The sequence below is a fragment of the Festucalex cinctus genome, chromosome 8 (genome assembly GCF_051991245.1).
Source record: "Festucalex cinctus isolate MCC-2025b chromosome 8, RoL_Fcin_1.0, whole genome shotgun sequence".
Taxonomy (NCBI): Eukaryota; Metazoa; Chordata; class Actinopteri; order Syngnathiformes; family Syngnathidae; genus Festucalex; species Festucalex cinctus.
In genome coordinates this window covers 8,537,212-8,555,838 of record NC_135418.1, presented here as the reverse complement: position 1 = coordinate 8,555,838, position 18,627 = coordinate 8,537,212, and the positions used below count along the sequence as shown (strand labels likewise).

The window sequence follows — 18,627 nt, the reverse complement described above, 5'->3', positions numbered from 1 at the left end:
GGAAACATGACAGTAACTTTATTGGTCATACCATGAAGTTGTATTATCTTCTAAGAACCGTAGAAAGCCAGCGTTTGTGTTGGAATCGGAAAGGGGAAAGACGCGATTTTAACACTTTCCCACATTTACAGCGACCCTGTGGTGGTTTTCCTAAAACGCGCACGCGACAAGTTCCTACCTTGTCGAGAGCGCGACTTATGACGTAAGTGGTTTGCCGCGCAGTGATGATGGCGGTGCGTGAACGCGCAGTGAAAGTAATGGCTGCTCTAGAACGTCGGGTGCCTAGCCTCGATGATTTCGTGGGTAAAAGCTGGACTGCTTGGACCGAGTGGGCCGGTGTGACAGCACCTGATGGTAAGAGAGCGTAATGACGCCACAGCTGACCGTTAGGAATACGTTTAATAAGAAACCCAGGGTTTATTTTCGTGTAAACGGAGGACAGAGCTAGCCATGTTACCCAAACAAAGACCCTGCCGGGTCCTAGCGCTGGATGGATAACATGTTGCTCTACACTAGGTCCATCTACATAGGTTGTCATTTTAAAAAAAAAGAACCAGGGGCACTAATATGGGCCCATTGTAGTTTGTATTGTTAGTGTTAGAACTGTATTAAAACTCATGTAGTCTGTGCTTGTCGGATATGGCCAATTTTGATTAAACGAGCCGGTCAGCGGTGATATCAGAGCAGAAGGAAGCTAGTATGGCAGGCTGTGCGGACAACTTCTTGTCGTGAAAAGCTATACTAGCTTGCTAACAAGCCAGACAAACAATTCGTTGACGACAGGATGGTTAGCGTTAGCATGCCAGCTAGTGGCTGGAGGATAGTGAGTAGGCACCGGTGACTGATGCTGTTACCACCATGTAAATGGCCCAGCTTTTGCCATATCCAAACGCCACTCTTGTTCTTTTCGCCTTATTCTACTAACTTGGCACCGATTTCTTTCGCGAGTCGCGTCCACCTCCGATATCCTGACGTTGACCATGTTTGTGCGCCTGAGGGAATCGTATGTGACAGCTCTTATCCAAAATAGTTGGCCCTTCCCAGCTTTCAGTATGTGCGCTCCCCCATTGTTTGGCATCCGTCCACTTCCAACTCTGCTCACAACTCTCCAATAAAGTCTGCCTACACTGCATTGACCTGGGTTATATGATTGCCTATCACATTAAATGTACATCCGTTTCTCTAACTTTGTGCAAGGCCCTTCTTATGTGTGCAAAAAATATTGTGCATTTTAAAGTAGAACTTTTTTTCCAGTAACCTACTGTACAACTTCATACTGTGCCTCACTTTTCCTCAATAGTTGAAGAAGCATACTAAAAATTTTCTTAATGTGTGTTGTTTTAGGAGCTGATGTTGATGACTGCAGTAAAAATGGCAAAAAGGCTGCAGAGGCAATGTCACTCAGCAAGGAGGGCAAGTCTGCCATTAGTTATCATGAACTTTTGAAAACAAACATTACTGGTATTTTGTCTTCTGTCATGTTTTTATAGCAGCTTTGTGTCAAGATACCTGTTTTTTTTTTTTAATATAATGTTAACAATATGATTATCTGCAGTATAGGTGTGTGCGATTTCACACATTCCATTTATATATCATTATGCCAACAACAATCAGTTTATTATAAGATAAACACACCTTCGAAAAACAACAAAACAAAAACAAAATCCCGCAGTCCTCGTATGAGTAAGAACAGGCATTGGAGATGTCTCTTGGGTTCTTCCCGGTACCCAAACTTACTAAAATATGTTGTTGTATATCAACATATATTTACGCAAAGACATAGACAATTTATTCCATTTATAATAGATAAAATTGGAAAACATGTTTCTAAAAAATACCATTTATTTAACCATGCCAACTTTAAGATGAGTGTATTTTTAGTCAGTGTTTAAAGTCATCATGGTTATCATCTTAGGTGAAATAAAAACACATTTGCCATGTTTGTCTCTTAACAGTCCTCTCGGTTCTCCTAACAGACATGTCAATCTTCGGCCTGTACCCTGGTTATGACGACTTCTACCTTGTGGTGTGTAGCCACTGTGGTCAAGTTGTGAAGCCACAAGCGTTCGAGAAGCACTGCGAGAGGAGACATGGTCCTCTGGCCAAACTTTATGCCCGAATACGTTCTCCGGCTTCACAACCCCAGCAGAGGACCCATCACAGCCATTCGCCTTCTCAGGGGACCAATTCCATTCCCACTTCAGCGTGGGACAGTCGAGGCCAAGGCGGCGGATCAGTAAGACTGCCCCCACAAGCCCCTTCGACACCACCCCAGCACAGACCCACCAAAAACACAAAGGAAGGAGCAAGGTAAGAAATGGAGGGTGTTGGATGGAGATCAGTGTTTTGGTGTCTTTGTAAGATTCAGATGCATGCTCGGGATTATTATCATGTTCAAACTAAGGTGAAGTTCTGACTCATTTCCACGTTCAAGTTATGGTCTTAACTGAGTACTGCTCTGTCAAGTCCTTCCACATTGACTAAACTCCAAGTTCCAGTTCCTTTTTTTGTGTTTATTCTAAATAGTCACTTTGTCCTTTAAACAAAGGGATGTAATGGTCGTTAGTGTACACATCGTCTTAATTTAAAATTATCCTTTACACCATGATGCAAAGGCATTGCTATATTACAGAGCACGTTGGGCAAATATGCTGTGCCAGACGAATTGTCATTGTGGTTCACATGGTTATTAAAAAGTTCAACTCAACTCAAGTTTATTTATATACCGCTTTCAAACAGCCTGAACTGTCGCAAAGCGCTTTCCAGAAACACAAACAAACATAACATAAAACATTAACACCAATATAATACAATCACAACAAATCAACATTCTTCCATCCCTACATGCGCTTTGATGTTTGAAGCAGTTTTTAGATGAAAGAGGACAGAATCAGTCTCCTTTCAGCAGTTGATCAGAAACACAATCTCAACATTCATGACATCACACACGTTTGCTACAAGCTAAGTTTGCTTATGAGCTAGTTCATAAACAAGCAGCTGCTGCGTTCGCGATGAGCACCATACACACAAAAAGTGGTTCAATTTTCAAGTCCCATCCAAACTGTCTCTCCTCCAAACGCCGAAACTCCATCCAGTACACGCCCCGCGCACATCACCGCGCTTAGCGGCGACGTTCACATCCTCAGCTCCACCGCCATCCATCTTAGCTCACCAGCGTAGACTGTCGGTAACTTCTCCTCCAAGCAGAAAGAGGCTGTGAGAAATGCTGCCTGTTTCCTGGCGCAAAAAACACAAGCGACCCGCAGGTGCCCAGTGGGGCAGTCAGATAGCGCTGACATTCCCCCATCAGAAACCGTGTTAGTGCAGGCACACTGCTGAATGGGCGCAGCCGCCGGGCGCCGATACTGTCCCTCGAGGAATATCACGGCCAAACTGCAGAGAAGCAGACACTTGTACAGTTAAACAACTTCAGAGTAGCGGTTTGAAGAAGTGTGGATCTGCAGATATGAATTGGGATGTAATGATATCCAAACATCACGATACGATATCACGATATGAAGGTCACGATACGATAATTATCACTATATTGTGGGGGTGTTGGCAATATTTAAAAAAGATCACAATATTGTTAAAAAAAAAAAAAAAAAAAAGAGCTCATACTAAAAAATGCACAATATTGTGCTTATGCACATAACAGCAATGCTTATCAACCACCTACAATCTCTAATAACAATATTGAGGCACTTATTTGCTAATGCAAGCACACATTGATCGCTTCACAAGCAAATTAGGTTCCCCTTCATCTGACAATTAGCATAGATTTTAAACGTACAAGGCCAAAACATCCCTATTGAAAATTAAATTGGACTAATAAACTAGCCACTAGAGGGTGCTAGAACTGCACAAATGGAAATCAACATGACTTTTTTTTTTTTTTTTTAACAGATGTGTTCCTTTTAAATATTGTGAACATGACCACGACAATATTGTGGCAGTTCACGATATTGCCCTTATCGTTACACCCCTAGATATGAAGAGAAAGATTAGTGCATCATCCAGCAGCCGCTTCTGTAATTGGTGGCCAATTGATCCATAGCACTGGTAACCATGTACCGTAGCCGACTGTCCATGCAAATGAATTCAACCAGGACCATTGGTCCAAGTTACAGAATGTTTGCCGACTAAAGTGTCCACTTGTGTGAAGCAGTTGCTGTTGTTGTCACCTATCATAGCAGCACATTTTAATAAATTGACATTTAACCATGTTGTTACATATAATTGGCAGTGTGTGACCAGTTGCTGAACATTTTTTTAAACGTTGTGCATGTGCCCTGCGATTGGCTGGCAACCAGTCCAGGGTGTATCCCGCCTACTGCCCAGAGCCAGCTGAGATAGGCGCCAGCACCCCCTGCGACCCTTGTGAGGAATAAGCGGTCAAGAAAATGGATGGATGGATGGATGGATGGGCGTTGTGCATGTGTGCAGAGGATTTTTAACCTGCCTGTGCAGACTGCTCAAGTCGGGGGAAATGTTGTAATGGTCCGCTCTCTCCCATCAACAGACATTCACCACTGGAAAAATCCTCCCACAGCAGCCACACAGATTCATCAGTATTCAAGCAGCCGCCGCCTCTGGAGCCTCCAATTAGCTCACCACCTTCATCCATTCGAGACCCCCCATGGCCACACGGAGGCACGCCACCTGGTAGGCCTTCAGTCACTGAAAGGCCTCCCACCCAAAGGAAGGATTCTTCTCCAGCCTCAGTGGTCCAAAGCCACCGTATTCCCAGGCCATACAACAAAGTGGCTTCCAGTAAGTTCTGGGGATCTTAGGGTCTTGTAAAAAAGTTGCATATCTTCTAGTTTCTTATTCTCAATATAGCAATTTAATAGTACTTTGTGATGGAATTTGTTCAATGTTGCATTGGATGTGCGTTGTTAAACATGAGTGGTTTTCTGTGTTTGTAGAAAGAGAGTGTGACTTGGACAAACACTGTGGTGTCCTTGATCCTGACAGGAAGAAAGTCTGCACTCGCCTCCTGACATGCAATGTAAGCCCCCAAACCTTCATTCAGTCACAAATTTCTCTTGGGATTTTTAGTTTTTCCTCTTGTGATTTTGACCCAGTGTCTACAGACCACAGAAGAGTTGTTCCGTCTCAGATAAACCTGAAATCTATTGTTTGTAAATAATAATGGTCACCAATGAATAGATTTTGTTTAAATTCTCCCCATCAAATGTTTGAAGATAAAAAGATACTACTCTTACTGAGACAATAACCCATCTAGTGTGGTAAGGATGCAGGGCTCGACAGTGCAGCCAACTGTACAGCCTGTGCCGGATGAAATATTAATCCAGTCGCACAGCGTATGTTTTAATGAGTGGTGCGACTGCTCATCGTTGATCCATGATCCATATGTATAAAGCGCTACTGTTTAGGACGTACATCCACAGAACAATGCTGCGGAGGCCAACTTCAAAATAAAAGCCAATGTAGGCTTTTATCAATCTATAAAAGATGACATACATTAAGAAGAATTATGACTTTGCTTGTTTGTTTGTTTTTTTACTTGATTGCCATCAATGGTCCGTATAGTCACTTCTGTTTACAATACCTAATCATCTACTAGACTTCCACCCTCTGTTCTAGTTTTTCACTTTCTTTAAAAGTAGGCTAATATCAAATAACTGACCTGTTTTATTGCAGACAAATCTTGTTAGAGTAAAATATTTTGCACCTATATGTAGCCGCTGTCAATCTTTAAATCATCTGAAACTACGCTATGCAAATTGAGACAACTTTATTTAAAAAGGTGCGACCAAAACCTGAGTGGTGCTACCAACTTTTTCAGTTGGTCGCACCAGTGCAAAAGTTAGTGTAGAGCCCTGGGATGGCTTCTCACACAGCAAGGTTACTTTAGGTGGCGATTGTTATGTGTGAAGGAGGAAGTGGATGTGAGGCCGAATCAGTCTAGTTGAGATAGGATGGCCTGATTAACAGGAAATTGAAGGGGTGATAGGAGAGACACACAGGAAATCAATTCTAATCTTAAACCTGCTCTGAATGCGTAAAATCTTTTTCCCGTGTCCCCCCCCCCCCCCCCCCCCCCCCCCAACAGTATAAGTGAACTATATAGGGCTGGGAAAAAAAGTCGACCAAGTCGACTAGGTCGACTTTAAAAATAGGTCGACTGGAAGAATTTAAGTCGACGCTCCGCCCAGAACCATGTTTGCGCCGTCGCCGTCCATGTTTCTCACGGACCTTTTATGCTCCGCGCAGTGTGTGTTGCAAACTTCAGTGAGAAGAAGGCGGACAGAGTAATATTTATTTATTTATTTATTTATTTATTTTTTAAATGACTTCTGTTTGATTGGTCTGATTGGTTGTTTGAATTTGGAGGTGTGTTGCACATCGCCATTAGCCTAATTGCGCATACAGTTCTTTTGCTGCAAGCGTACATGTACACTTGTACAGTATTTACAATATTTATTAGTTAAGATTATGTCCTCATTGGTTGCTCTATTTTAAAATGGAGGAAAAGCGGATGGATAAGAGGACAGAGGTACAGGCTCTTCTAAACATTTGAGAGAGGAAGAGAACACGACATGAATCGGAGTCACCAAGCCACCATGCACGTTATTACTGCCAAGCTTGGTTGGTGAGGTGAACAACGACCCTCAAAAAGTCTGTAAAAGCTGCAAAGATACACCAGGACTTTTAAACGCTCATGGATCAGTACAGCAGCATGACTGCCGAGTGAATGGGACGTCCAAATTGACGCCACGGTTCATGGATACCGGAACAATAACATGGATTTAGCGCGTCACGGATAGACAAAGGTAAACGCAACAGTAATGTTACAGAAATACTTTTAATATTGTCATTTAGTTCGCTCCCTCGTGTGGCACTTGGCAGCTGCTTAATTGTGTGACAGTCACTTTCTATTAGTCAGCAGTTATTTATTTCGCTGCGACCGGCAAATCTCCTGTGAGCGTTATTTTGCCGTGAACACTCGGAACGAAAATTCTTGGCCTGCCGTGAATACCACGATTGTTATAGACATTCACAAGCGTATCTGAATAACACAAATGTGCACGACCAGTTCGTTGCGGCGTCATGATGGCCGTTTTGTCGAGTCAAACACATTTCACGGGGAGTTAGCTTAGCGTTTCACGGCAATGTAGGCAAAGTTTTACACTCACCGTGACAGAATAACCCCCTCACAAACATGGCTTGAATCGCAAAGCCACGTCATCTTGGTCGCGAAAGAAGAGCTTGTTCCCCTCGGCGTTAAAAATAAATAAATAAATAAATGAATACCCTCGGCGTGGCATTAAAAAACAAAAAAAAAAAAAACATCGGCGTGACAAAATAACACTCGGTGATCAGTTGCTGGTCACGGCAAACAACTAAAGCCTAATTTATGCCTCCACGTTTGCTCCCGCGTCGATGAGCGCCGTCGATCACATGATCGACGCGAGCCATGAATTTTAAGTGCTGCGTCGCTCGTGGCCGGCCGACGTGCACACGTCGCCAATCCTTGGACGCACGTCGATGGCGGGGCGTCGCTCGCTTCTGATTGGTCCATTCGATGGCGTTTTTTCTTTTTTTTCTCTCTCTCTCTCCCCGCCCCCCGCCCAGATAGTTTCCGTGAAGGCAACTGGCGGCGCAAATCGACTTCCCTGCTCGGAGACCACGGCTGTGCATGTGGATATGTGCCTGGGACGAGAGGCGGAAAACAACAATAAAAAAAAATAAATAAAAAACTGTGTTCGCTAAGCGCACGGCTGTTGTGTTTTGGCGAGTTTACGGCCGACACCGGTGCAAATTGGCAATAATTAATTGCCACGGTGATGAACTTACTCTCCCCCCGGCTTTGTTTCGTGTTTCTGAATTAAATTGAACTTCCTGAATCCGTCATAAAATGCAGAGGAATCGCCACTCTGTGGCGGCCCAGCCATAGCGACAGCGGGACTTGGTGTGAAACTCCAGCAGACACCGATGTGTATTGCGCACAAGTCGGAAGGCAAACGCACGAGCGGAGCTCCAACGTGACGCCTCGACGCGAGCCTCTCGCAGAAGCATACTGAGGCCTTTAGGCTTAAGTGCGTGCGTGGCTGTGTGCGGGCGCGCCGCAGTTACACTAAATTGAAGACTATTATTGTACAGGAAATATAAGGAACACTGGATTTTATATACAGATTATCCACTCAATTCAACACATGTTCAACATTTGCGGCCTCAAATCTTAAAAAAAATAAAATATAATAATAATAATAATAATAATAATAATAATAGAAAGTCGATTAGTCGTTAAAAATATGAGAAGTCGAGTCGATTTTTAAAAAAGTCGTTAGTGACAGCCCTAGAACTATACTTTGATTTTTGACGTAAACTAAACACAACGAAAAACATTGTTTGTGTTGGAATTTGTTTTTGTTTTATTTATTTATTGTATTATCTTTATAAAATCCATTCTTAACCATTTTAGGGTCGTCATTTAAATACTTTGAATGCTTGGGTATTTTAATAAATTGTAACGCCAAAAAATGTTCAAAATTAACACACTACGTGTCCTATTCTTCAGATCCATTCCATCCACCAGCGTAGGAAGGTGCTGGGTCGCAGTAAAAACTTTGACCAGTTAGTGGCTGAACTGAAGACAAAGGTTCGTGAAAAGGGGGCACAATCGCTGGAGGGAGGTTCCGTCTCTGGACGGTCTCCCAGCCCAGAGGCACCCAGAGAACAAGATGGTGCTCCACACTGCCGACGACCTTTGGCCAGCCTCCCTGCTTTCAGGTTAGCTTTGATTAAAGATAGCAAATGATGCATTGTACCTAACACATTGCACGATGCTGCCGCACATGACTAGCATTCATTCATTTCAATCCAACCGGCACATACGTGTGCAGCTCATGTACAATTTTACCACAAGGAATTTCATCCACAGGCAGTGCCGCCATAGCCTCCATAGCCTCTTCCAGCTATGAGCTTTCTGAGAAATTTAGGTTGCTATCTGGCTGTTCTGATTTTGGTGCATCTATGACAGAGATTTTTGATTCCCAAATTATAAAATGATTCCAAGCACCCCTTGCAATGTTCTCCGGTAGTAGTATTTCTCTTTGATACATAGGTATTTTTTTCTATGTATGTTTGAAATATCCAACTTTGTGAGTGGTCATTGAACACACCAAGGGGTATATTCACTAAGAATGCGCTGGTAATAGCACGAAATATTGCACCACAACTGCACCCGCAGTCTGCGCCCAGTTAGCCACATATTCACTCAGGATATTGCTCTAATCATATACCGGCGCAAACACACCCACAAAACTGACAGCTTGGAGCAAATTTGCACCTGATTTACCACACATGGCAATGGATTTGCGCCAAGAACATGGTTGTTATAGTAACAGTTGCAAGAAAGATGACGACATCAGAAAGCGAGGTTGGACCGAAGTAAGCGTTTAGAGCGCCATTAAGCTGTGAAGGGCAGAGAGGTCAGACGTCATTCATTCATAAAGTACAAATTATTGGTGCGATTGTTTTTTAAAAATATATTTTCAGAGGTTGGCGTGGGCGTACACTATGCATCTGGCACGTAAAAATGATCGTAAAATGCCTCCTAAACCAACATAGAAAAATTTCTCACTCACTCACTCACTCACTCACTCACTCCTCTCTGCGTGACCAGCCAGAAAGGGACGTGCACCGTGCCACATGCACTGCTGTCATGATCCCGGGATCGAGGTTGTGGCAGGTTAATACATGCTTTCCATAAATGTTATTTGCGTCACACAAACTCCGTGTGGCTAATTGCAGTGGCGTTATTGAATTAGACGCTGTATATCAATGAGTCTCATTTGCATTGGGGTGGGCATACTTTGCGTCAAATGTATGCAAATTACCCAATTTACATATGCGCAAATAACACATCGACACACCGTGGCGAATTCTGTTGTGCAGCTCACTTAGTGACGGATTTCCCCATCTGCGCGTGTTTAGTGAATTAGGCGCTCCCGGATTGCTCCATGTTTACCGGTTAGCGCCGTACAAAGGTGACGCAAACCTTTAGTGAATAGGCCCCCAAGAGTTTACTGCCGAACGCAATGACATGCTTGGTTTTCTTTTGCTTCTCTCCATGCGTCTCTGGATGGTAGGATGTAAGCACTTTAAAATATATATATATATATTTAATTTTTTTTTGCAAAACCTTGTTTGTGTAACTGATAATCACAATACTTGAGAGTGGGTTCTTCATGTCTTTCAATGAAAACAAACGTAGTAATGTCGCATCCAATGCATGCGCGACGAGTGATTAACCAACCCCCACCCACTTACGGGTGCACACGGATGTTTTAGCAACATGTCAAGTGCATGTCAGAAGTTCACCAATGACATGCCACTCCATGTCGCAATGCGTGCCCACAGGCAAAATAGCTGATTACATAGCTTGACATGAGTCGGACATTAAAAGACAAAAAACAAGCTCAGACTAAATTAAACATGACAAAATAACACTATTTAAACACGAAACATAATTAGCCATGGTAGAAGTCCCAAAAATAATGTCCAAAAAGCATATCGATGTGACGACAGGCAAGCGTGTCTTTTGTTTACCAATAGCATGCTATATACACGGTTGTTAGCATGTGAACTCAACTCTCCAGCGTGAACCCCCGTGATCTTGTGCTCTGGCGGGTGCAGATTTATGGACACGGAGAGCTCACACTTGCACTTGCACTCGTACTTGGTGTGAATTGCAGTCTGTGCAGATGTCGTAGGGCAACCGCTCCACAGTCAGTGCGAATTGGGCATCAGAGTCTCTTTCTTTTATCAGGAAAAAAAAACAATTTGTATCTGTTTCTGTTTTGCAGAAATTAGCATTAGAATATGGCTGAGTTTCATCATTATTCACAAACCTGTTAGAAACACTGGGAAAAATAGCTTGTTGCAACATGGCCCTGGCTGATCTCTTATACTCTGCTGCCACATGCCGGCCATTTTTTTGTAATTACTACCATTGCTTTAAGCGACCTCTTCATGTCAAAAGCAGTATCAAAGCCTTATGTATGCTCTAGCATACAGCAGCCTTATAATTCTTCTTCTTCTTGTTTTTTGTATTTATTTTTGTATTATTTTTTATTATTTTTATTTTTTTCTCAATATGTAACACCAGTAAATGTATCCCGTTACTCCGGTAACACACAATGGACTGTCGATCCAGTTTAGAATTGATGTGAAAGACCAGCAAAAGAGTCGATCTTTTTAAATACAAATGTCATCTTTAGATACGTAGCAATTATGATGAGAATTGCCAAATGGTATGATTATTATTGTTATTATTTTTTTTATCAGTTCTGTTACTATACTTAACTGGTTTGTTTTGTCTTTACAGTCGCTCCACAGCTGCTTCAGAGAACACTCCAGACGGTGACAGGCTGGTGCACGATGAGGGAAGCCTCCGAGCTCCCTCCCCGCTTGTCCATGGAACAATTTCCAGTGATGAAAGTGAGGCAGAAGGAGCAGAGGACCCTGTTGAGTTCCCATCTTCTGCTGCACACCCAAGACCAATAGCAGTGAGCATTTGTGTCTTTTTTTCTTTTTTTTTTTTCTTTTTTTTTTGGGACATTGAGAGACGAGAAACAAAGAACTTCACATCAATCTGTATTCGTTTTACCTCATAAAACTGTTTCATTTGTGTATTTAATTTCTCATCGTATGTTATGTTGCCAAAAGTATTTGCTCTTTTTGCCTTTACTTACATATGAATTGTTGATCCATAGGGTTTAATATTACAGTTTAGAATAAGAGGTTAAAATTTCCCATGAACATACTTCTAAACCTTGTGGAAAGTTTTCCAGCAAAGAGTTGAAGCTGTTCAGCACCAAAGGTTGGTGGCTAAACCCCATGGATTAAAAAGGGGTTGTGCTGGTTGGCACCCGTGGAGTCACATATTCTCTCATTAGGGTGTTTTTTTTCCTTTTAAACAAAGCCATTTTTTCCATGAATATGGAATAATGTATATCCACTCTCTCCAGATGTGTTCATTTGGCGGCATTGTGTTGGGCCACGGCATCTACACATTTGACAGAAGGCTTCACCACCTAAGATCGGCTTTTAGCAGCATGCTAGAGCAGCACATCAGTGCCCATCTTTGGAAGTAAGTCATTGAGCATATGTTTTTATTTACATTTTCAATTGTATAAACAGTGGAATACACATTTACGGGGCTGAAAGTACTTGGGACAGTGCCAGATCTCTGGTGGAAGACATATTTGGACAAGACCTGTTCTATATGTGCATCTTGTCATCCATACCTTAGCGAATCAAAAGATTTAATCCACTAAAAGTATCAAGAGTACCATTAGCGAATTAGAGGCAGAGTATGGCGGGTCTTGTCTTGAAACAGCGCAATGATTGACATATCCAGATTCACAACCCGCACATCTTTAAAAACACAGTGCCACAAATTGACGCAGCCAGGTGTTAGCTTCTGCAGCCTGTGCTCAAAGAAAGGTGTACATTGTCAGTCGAATGCGCCATGAGGCAGACCCCGGTCACAAAACTTTGTGCACTTACTAGTACAATTGCAGGTGTTGTGCCAATGTAGTTAGTTACCGCCGGGGGGAGGAAAAAAAAAAAAAATCATGTCACCCGCCACAGGAGCGCACACAAAGCGTGAAACTGGTGTGAGAGTGCTACATTTATTTTTTTTCCCCATTTAAAGGGCCCATGTATGGAAATGCACTTTAGTGTGGTTTTCTATCAATAATATGTTTCCCCGGCCTGTCTTGTCAGGACAAGTTCAAACGAGAAACGTTCTCATTCTGACAAGAAACTTTCTCGTTCTAATGAGAAACATATTACCTTTTTTTTTCTGTCCTATGTCATCTGTACTTTTTGACAATTTTTGACAAATAAAAAAAAAAAAGAGGGAGAGCCTAATTTTTTGGTGCATTCATATATACTGTGGTAATTAAAAGTTAAAAAGTATTAATGTGTAACATCTTTTTGCATAAATATTTGATGTTCATTTCATGTTACACCTGCAACTTGGTTGTGGCCTATTTCCAGATTATTTTTTCTTTTGTTAATTTAGTGGATGTGGCAGATGTGCTCAATTGTCCAGAAATGAATGTAGTCCTTGGCATTCTCTAAGTTTCAGACATAAAAGATTGTTGTGTGGAAAATACTATTCCATTTAAGATATATCAACACTGCTAGCTATAGTCATACTGCCACCATTTTCTGTCAAGTTGCACATGATCTTTTTCAACACCCTCAACAACTGATGACCAAAAAACTTTTTTTTTTCCCTTTGCCAAATGCGCTGGTTATTTTTTTATATCTGATCAAAAACAATGTTATGTGCAGTGCTTTAGTGTTTCCGATGTGCTGCTCTGGTTCTCACATTGTTGTTCAGATAGAGAGGTGGTTTCAAAAAAATATGAGTAAATCGCAAATTCTCAAAATGGCTTTTATTTCCATGCATGTGAATGTATTGCATAATTGTATTTATCATGAAAAAAAAAGACATAGAAAGTTTCCTTTCAGATTCAGTATTTTCTATGGCATACTATCCTCCTATAGAAATTTTAGAGTAAAAGACACACAGGTGAATCTAAAAGCGTATTTTCTTATTTTAATTCAGGAAAATACCTCAAGCCACCAACAATCAGTGTCCAACTCTCTCAGCCAAGATTGTCACTTCGCCGCCCCCCACCTCGATAACCAGCACATCCTCCACTTCCTCACCGTTGCATTCTAAAATCCGCTCAGCCGGTCATATGAAGTCCTCCCTCAAAACCATGTCCTCATCCTCATCTTCCAACCGTGGGCCGGGGAGACACTCGACAGCCGTACCATCAGAGAACTCTGGAAGCAGCAGTGGCGGCAGTCACGTACTGTGTCCGGGCAATCCTGCGGGTGCGCATCACGCGGGTCCCGGACGGCCCAAGAACCCAGTCGGGCGTCCCAGCAAGCACATGCAGAAGCTGCGAGAGGACACGTCCGCCGCCGCCGCCGTCCGTAAACGAAAAGCCCCGTCCCAGGAAGGGGAGCATTCGGGCCCCAACAGGAACTGCATCACGCTACACGACCGGGGCCGCCCCCCCTCCATAGCCTCTTCCACCTCCCCCACCCCATCCTCCTCCAAAGCCCCCATTCTCTCACCTCTTCCCCACGGGCACACCAATGGCACGCTCTCGCCCGGGGGCAAACCCCGCCCCCAGCCCTGTCCCGCAGAGTCGCACTCACCAGCGGCAAAGACGGTCTGGACCTACAGACGGACTCATCCGACTTTGGCTCATTCATCATCACCCCCAGAGACTTCCTCCGTGAACAATTCCTACTGTCGGAATACTGTTGGGGACTCAGGACTACTCGGTCAGGGCAGTGGGCGGGTCTTCGAGCACCAGGGTTTGATAAAAAAGCGTAAGGGGGTTGGCCTTGAGGAACACTCCCCCTCAGCACACCGCCTGCCCCCTTCCTCATCCTCCTCTTCCTCTTCGTCCTCGTCCACTCCTGCCTCCTCTTCTCCTCGCTCGAACTTCTACCCGTGGAAGGACAGCAAGAGTGGAGGCCTGGCTGGGGGCATGGAGAAGAAGCTGGGCACACAGAAGGTGAGTTTTGACTTGCAGGCTGTACTGTAGACGCTCAAAAATGAGCTTGAGCAGGGAATTGAAGGGAATACGTAAAAACTAAGGGTGGGAATCTCTGACATGAAGCCGATTCGATATGTATCTTGATACACAGGTTGCGATTCGATTGAAAAACGATTATCTTTCAGAACAGAACGGTTCGATTAAGTTTGGAAACGATACGATTTTCGATTCGATACGATTCATTTCAATATTCAAAACTTAGTGACATTTGTTGCTTGTATACATTAATCTTAAAACACCACAAATTTTTACAGTATCTACAAATGTGTTAAAAAACAACAACATAAATGTCTTCTATATTTTTATATATTGAATCAATTATTTAAATAGGCCGCAACAAAGGGCTGGGTGATATGACTGAAAAATGTATCAGTTTAAATATGTATTAGTCTATTGACAGTTATAATTGTTGTTGTTTTTTTTGGGGGGGGGGGGGGGGGGGGCATTCAAAATAAGGATCAGGAAAACAAAAGGCTGATAATTCAATTTGAAATATAAATATTTAACCTTTAAAAAGACACCAACACAATTAAACAGAATATGTGCACAGTGTGAAGTATTTCAGAAACGTAAATTTAAGACATGAAATAAAACTTCCGTCCAGCCAAAAGAAATATGAAGCCACCTTATGGAACAATAAATCTATCAAACACATTTTAACCATGTAATATATCCAAAAATATTTCCAAAAGTGCATTTCCCTTTTTATCAACAACTTTTGTTTTTAACAATTTTTGTTTTTCTTTTGCCATCACATTCATTTTTGGTTAATGTATGACATTTTTTTTTCTTTTTTAAAATCTGAGACACGATGCTGACCACGGAATTACAACTATTCATGTTTTTGTTGTTGTTGTTTTTTTGGGCTGTCGTTCATTTTGAGTTTGATGACGTAATTGCGGGCACGTCTCAGTTCCCTGCTGCTCATACTAGTTGTGTACATTGACAGGGAGCCACAAACTGAGAAATGAGATACTTGCAGTGTGCTTTCAGCTTAGCTGGTGTGTTGGCTGTGGGACATACCTGTGTCGTTTGAATCCATGCATTGGATCGTCACGGAGTTATTCTTTTGGCTCGCGCGCAGTACCAACGCCGGCCTGGGACATACAAGTGCACCGAGAGGAATCGATAGCCATGGGAAATACCGAGATGTATGGCACCGGCTTCTGCTAACTGTCTTCAGTTGATGTTGTCACTCGTTGTGTGCGCACGCGCGCGCGCCGTGTCGCGAGCCCGGCGTTGACGGTGTGCCAAAAAAAAAAAAAAGGTGCGTAACGTCTTTGCATTATGTTTACAACATCCGGGGAATGAAGCGTCTCTGAGCGCAACTTTGCTAGTTCTCTGTAAACACGGAAGTAGCTTGAATAGTGCTGCTCCTGAAACGTAAACAAAACAAGTCGACGTTGCAGAACTCTTGCTATTGTTATGAAAACTATAAAGTCTCACTCGCAACCGATTCACGGCCAGGTGATATCCGGTCGAGAGCTTTACAAGCGATGTATCTAAGGATTCCCGGCGGATTTTGTATCGGTTGACAAGTCTGCTACCGATACGGTCGTTTAGCTCCCCTTGACGAACGATGGTTCGGTCGAATCGTTTTTTTGTCCCACCCCTAGTAAAAACTACAGGGAACTGCGAGAGTGTGTGGGTGTGGGTGGCGTTGGGAGGTGGTTATTGCCAATGATGGGAAAATGGATATTTCAGATTAGTGTTAATTTCGTCACCGAAAACTAAAAACTATTTTCGTCAACACACATTTTTCACTGGACTAAAACTAGACCAGACTAAATTCTTCATTAATAAATAGGGATGTAACGAGATCCAAACATCACGATACGATATTATCACGATATAAAGGTCACGGTACGATAATTATCACGATATTGTGGGGAGGCTGGCGATACTAAAAAGGTCACAACATTGTAAAAAAAAATATGAGCTCATACTAAAAAAAAAAAGTCCACAAGATTGTGCTATTGTAAATTACAGCAATGTATATAAACAACCTACAATCTCTAATAAGACTTAATATTGAGACACTTACTTGATAATGCACACACATATTAAGTTCCTCCACATATTGACTCGGTTCACAAGCATATTACGTTCCCTTCACCTGACCATTGGCATAGATGTTAAACATAGAAGGCCAAAACATCCCTAATGAAAATTTAATTGCACTAATAAACTAGCCACCAGAGGGTGCTAGAATTGCACAAATGGAAATTAACCTGACTTTTTAAACTGATGTGTTCCTTTTAAATATTGTGAACATGACGATGACGATATTGTGGCAGTTTTAATATCACGATATTGCCCATATCGTTACATCCCTATTAATAAATAACTGGTAGTAAATCAGTATGCATTTTCGTCAACGAATGAAGACGAGATGAAAATGTACTTCACTTAATAAAAACTGGACTCAAATCTTTGGACATTTTAGTTTATGAACAAAAAAAGACGAAAATTGCATGATTTTGTAAAACCTTGTCTCTGCTAATCTGTCATGTGACACTTCAAATCTGCAGCTAGCGAGTGCAAGATGCACAAACACATGGAACAGACAGGAGGTGGATTCACGGTGAAAGGTTAAAAAAAAAAAAAAAAACTAAACTAACATAACAATCCAACAAGCTATAACGTTCCAACAATAATGTTAATCTGACCGCTAACTAATGCTGGCTAAATTACTAGCTCATAGCATGGCGCCATAGTAGCCACTTGTTGATATACTGTTGTTGTGTGTGAAGTTTTTCATTAAAAGAAAGAGGAAATTTTCGGTGAAATCATTTTAGATCCGAAATGTTCAACATAATCTGCTGACAAAAATATACGGGGGGTGATTATCCTGATTAAAACTAAAGTGTTGACAGTTTTTGTTGATTGAAACCAGACGATTAAAATTACATTTTCTTGTAGCTACTAAAATTCTAGATTTATAGTAGACTAAAATAGAACTAAAAAAAAATGGAAAGAGGTCAACTAACTATGATTTAAAAACAAAAAACAAAACAAACATTATTGAAACTGGACTAAAACTGAGACTAAACTGAAAAATGGTGGATAAAATTAGCACTATTTCAGATATTTTTTTTACTCCTTTAAATGGTGCTGTTGGTTTAAAGATAGACTAGTGCAATGGAAATTGCTTGAATTTCTATTGCATCGTTAAACCAAGAGTGCCATCTAGAGGAGTAAAAAAATATATATATATTGCAAGTGCTTCATGATGAAGCTTCATCTGTCCATCAGTACTTATTGTGTATATAGGTCATTGAATCCTCAAGAAATCGTAACACCATCTTGCTTGAGATATTGAACACTGCATCATTAAAGTTCAAATTAAACGTTGTTACTATCACATACCGTTGTGCATCAACACAACACCTCCCTTTTATCATGTTCAATCTCTAATTGGCTGATTTTACATTGTCATCAAATTAGACCGGGGACAGACATGCCCATTACAGTCTGCACCCGCACTGAAACATCAACAAGAAAAAAGGCTTAATGCAAATTGACATGCAACATTGACATTATATCTTATGTAGAACATTGACCCAGAAATTACATTTAAAATCATAGCAGGCCAGAAATGTACTGATTATATGAAATTTGGACGATTACAATAGCTGTCAAGATGAAAGTAATTAGTTTTGAAAATGTTTTTTCTTGTCCCACAGCCAAAACTGCACCATTAATTGTGCCTGCCTTTACAAGCCACGAGAGGGAGCCAGCTGTGCTTGATGCGAGACTTGGCCAACAGGATTGTGCACGTGCGCGCACTTTGTACACTTGAGCTGGTGCTGTATGGATCCTTTGATGGGAAGAGACTGAATGAAGGGTGAAGGGGTCAAATATTTTTGGATGGATGGCTATGGACTTCAAATACCTCAAGATCATCCGGTTATGCTGCTAAATTAAATATGTTGGTTTATTAAAAAAAAAAAAAAAAAAAAAAAAAAAAGTGAAATAAACATCTTTACACATTGTCTTT

At 41.8% G+C, this 18,627-nt stretch overlaps 1 protein-coding gene across 1 annotated transcript; it reads left to right on the top strand.

The window, feature by feature from the left end:
* On the top strand, window positions 1-18,605 carry atxn7l2a (ataxin 7-like 2a). The gene is made up of 10 exons (XM_077530467.1): window positions 1-354; window positions 1,345-1,413; window positions 1,977-2,310; window positions 4,523-4,773; window positions 4,929-5,011; window positions 8,549-8,760; window positions 11,360-11,540; window positions 12,003-12,124; window positions 13,616-14,585; window positions 18,314-18,605. The coding sequence occupies exons 1-10, from the start codon at window positions 225-227 to the stop codon at window positions 18,329-18,331; spliced, it is 2,370 nt and encodes a 789-aa protein (XP_077386593.1). The 5' UTR covers window positions 1-224; the 3' UTR covers window positions 18,332-18,605.
* Window positions 18,606-18,627: the final 22 nt, after the last annotated feature.

Bases quoted from the DNA above. Each gene is read 5' to 3' on its own strand.
- atxn7l2a (XM_077530467.1), top strand. From the start codon at position 225: ATGATGGCGGTGCGTGAACGCGCAGTGAAAGTAATGGCTGCTCTAGAA. The intron at 355-1,344 runs GTAAGAGAGCGT...GTGTTGTTTTAG, and splicing joins CGGTGTGACAGCACCTGATG to GAGCTGATGTTGATGACTGC. The intron at 1,414-1,976 runs GCAAGTCTGCCA...TTCTCCTAACAG, and splicing joins AATGTCACTCAGCAAGGAGG to ACATGTCAATCTTCGGCCTG.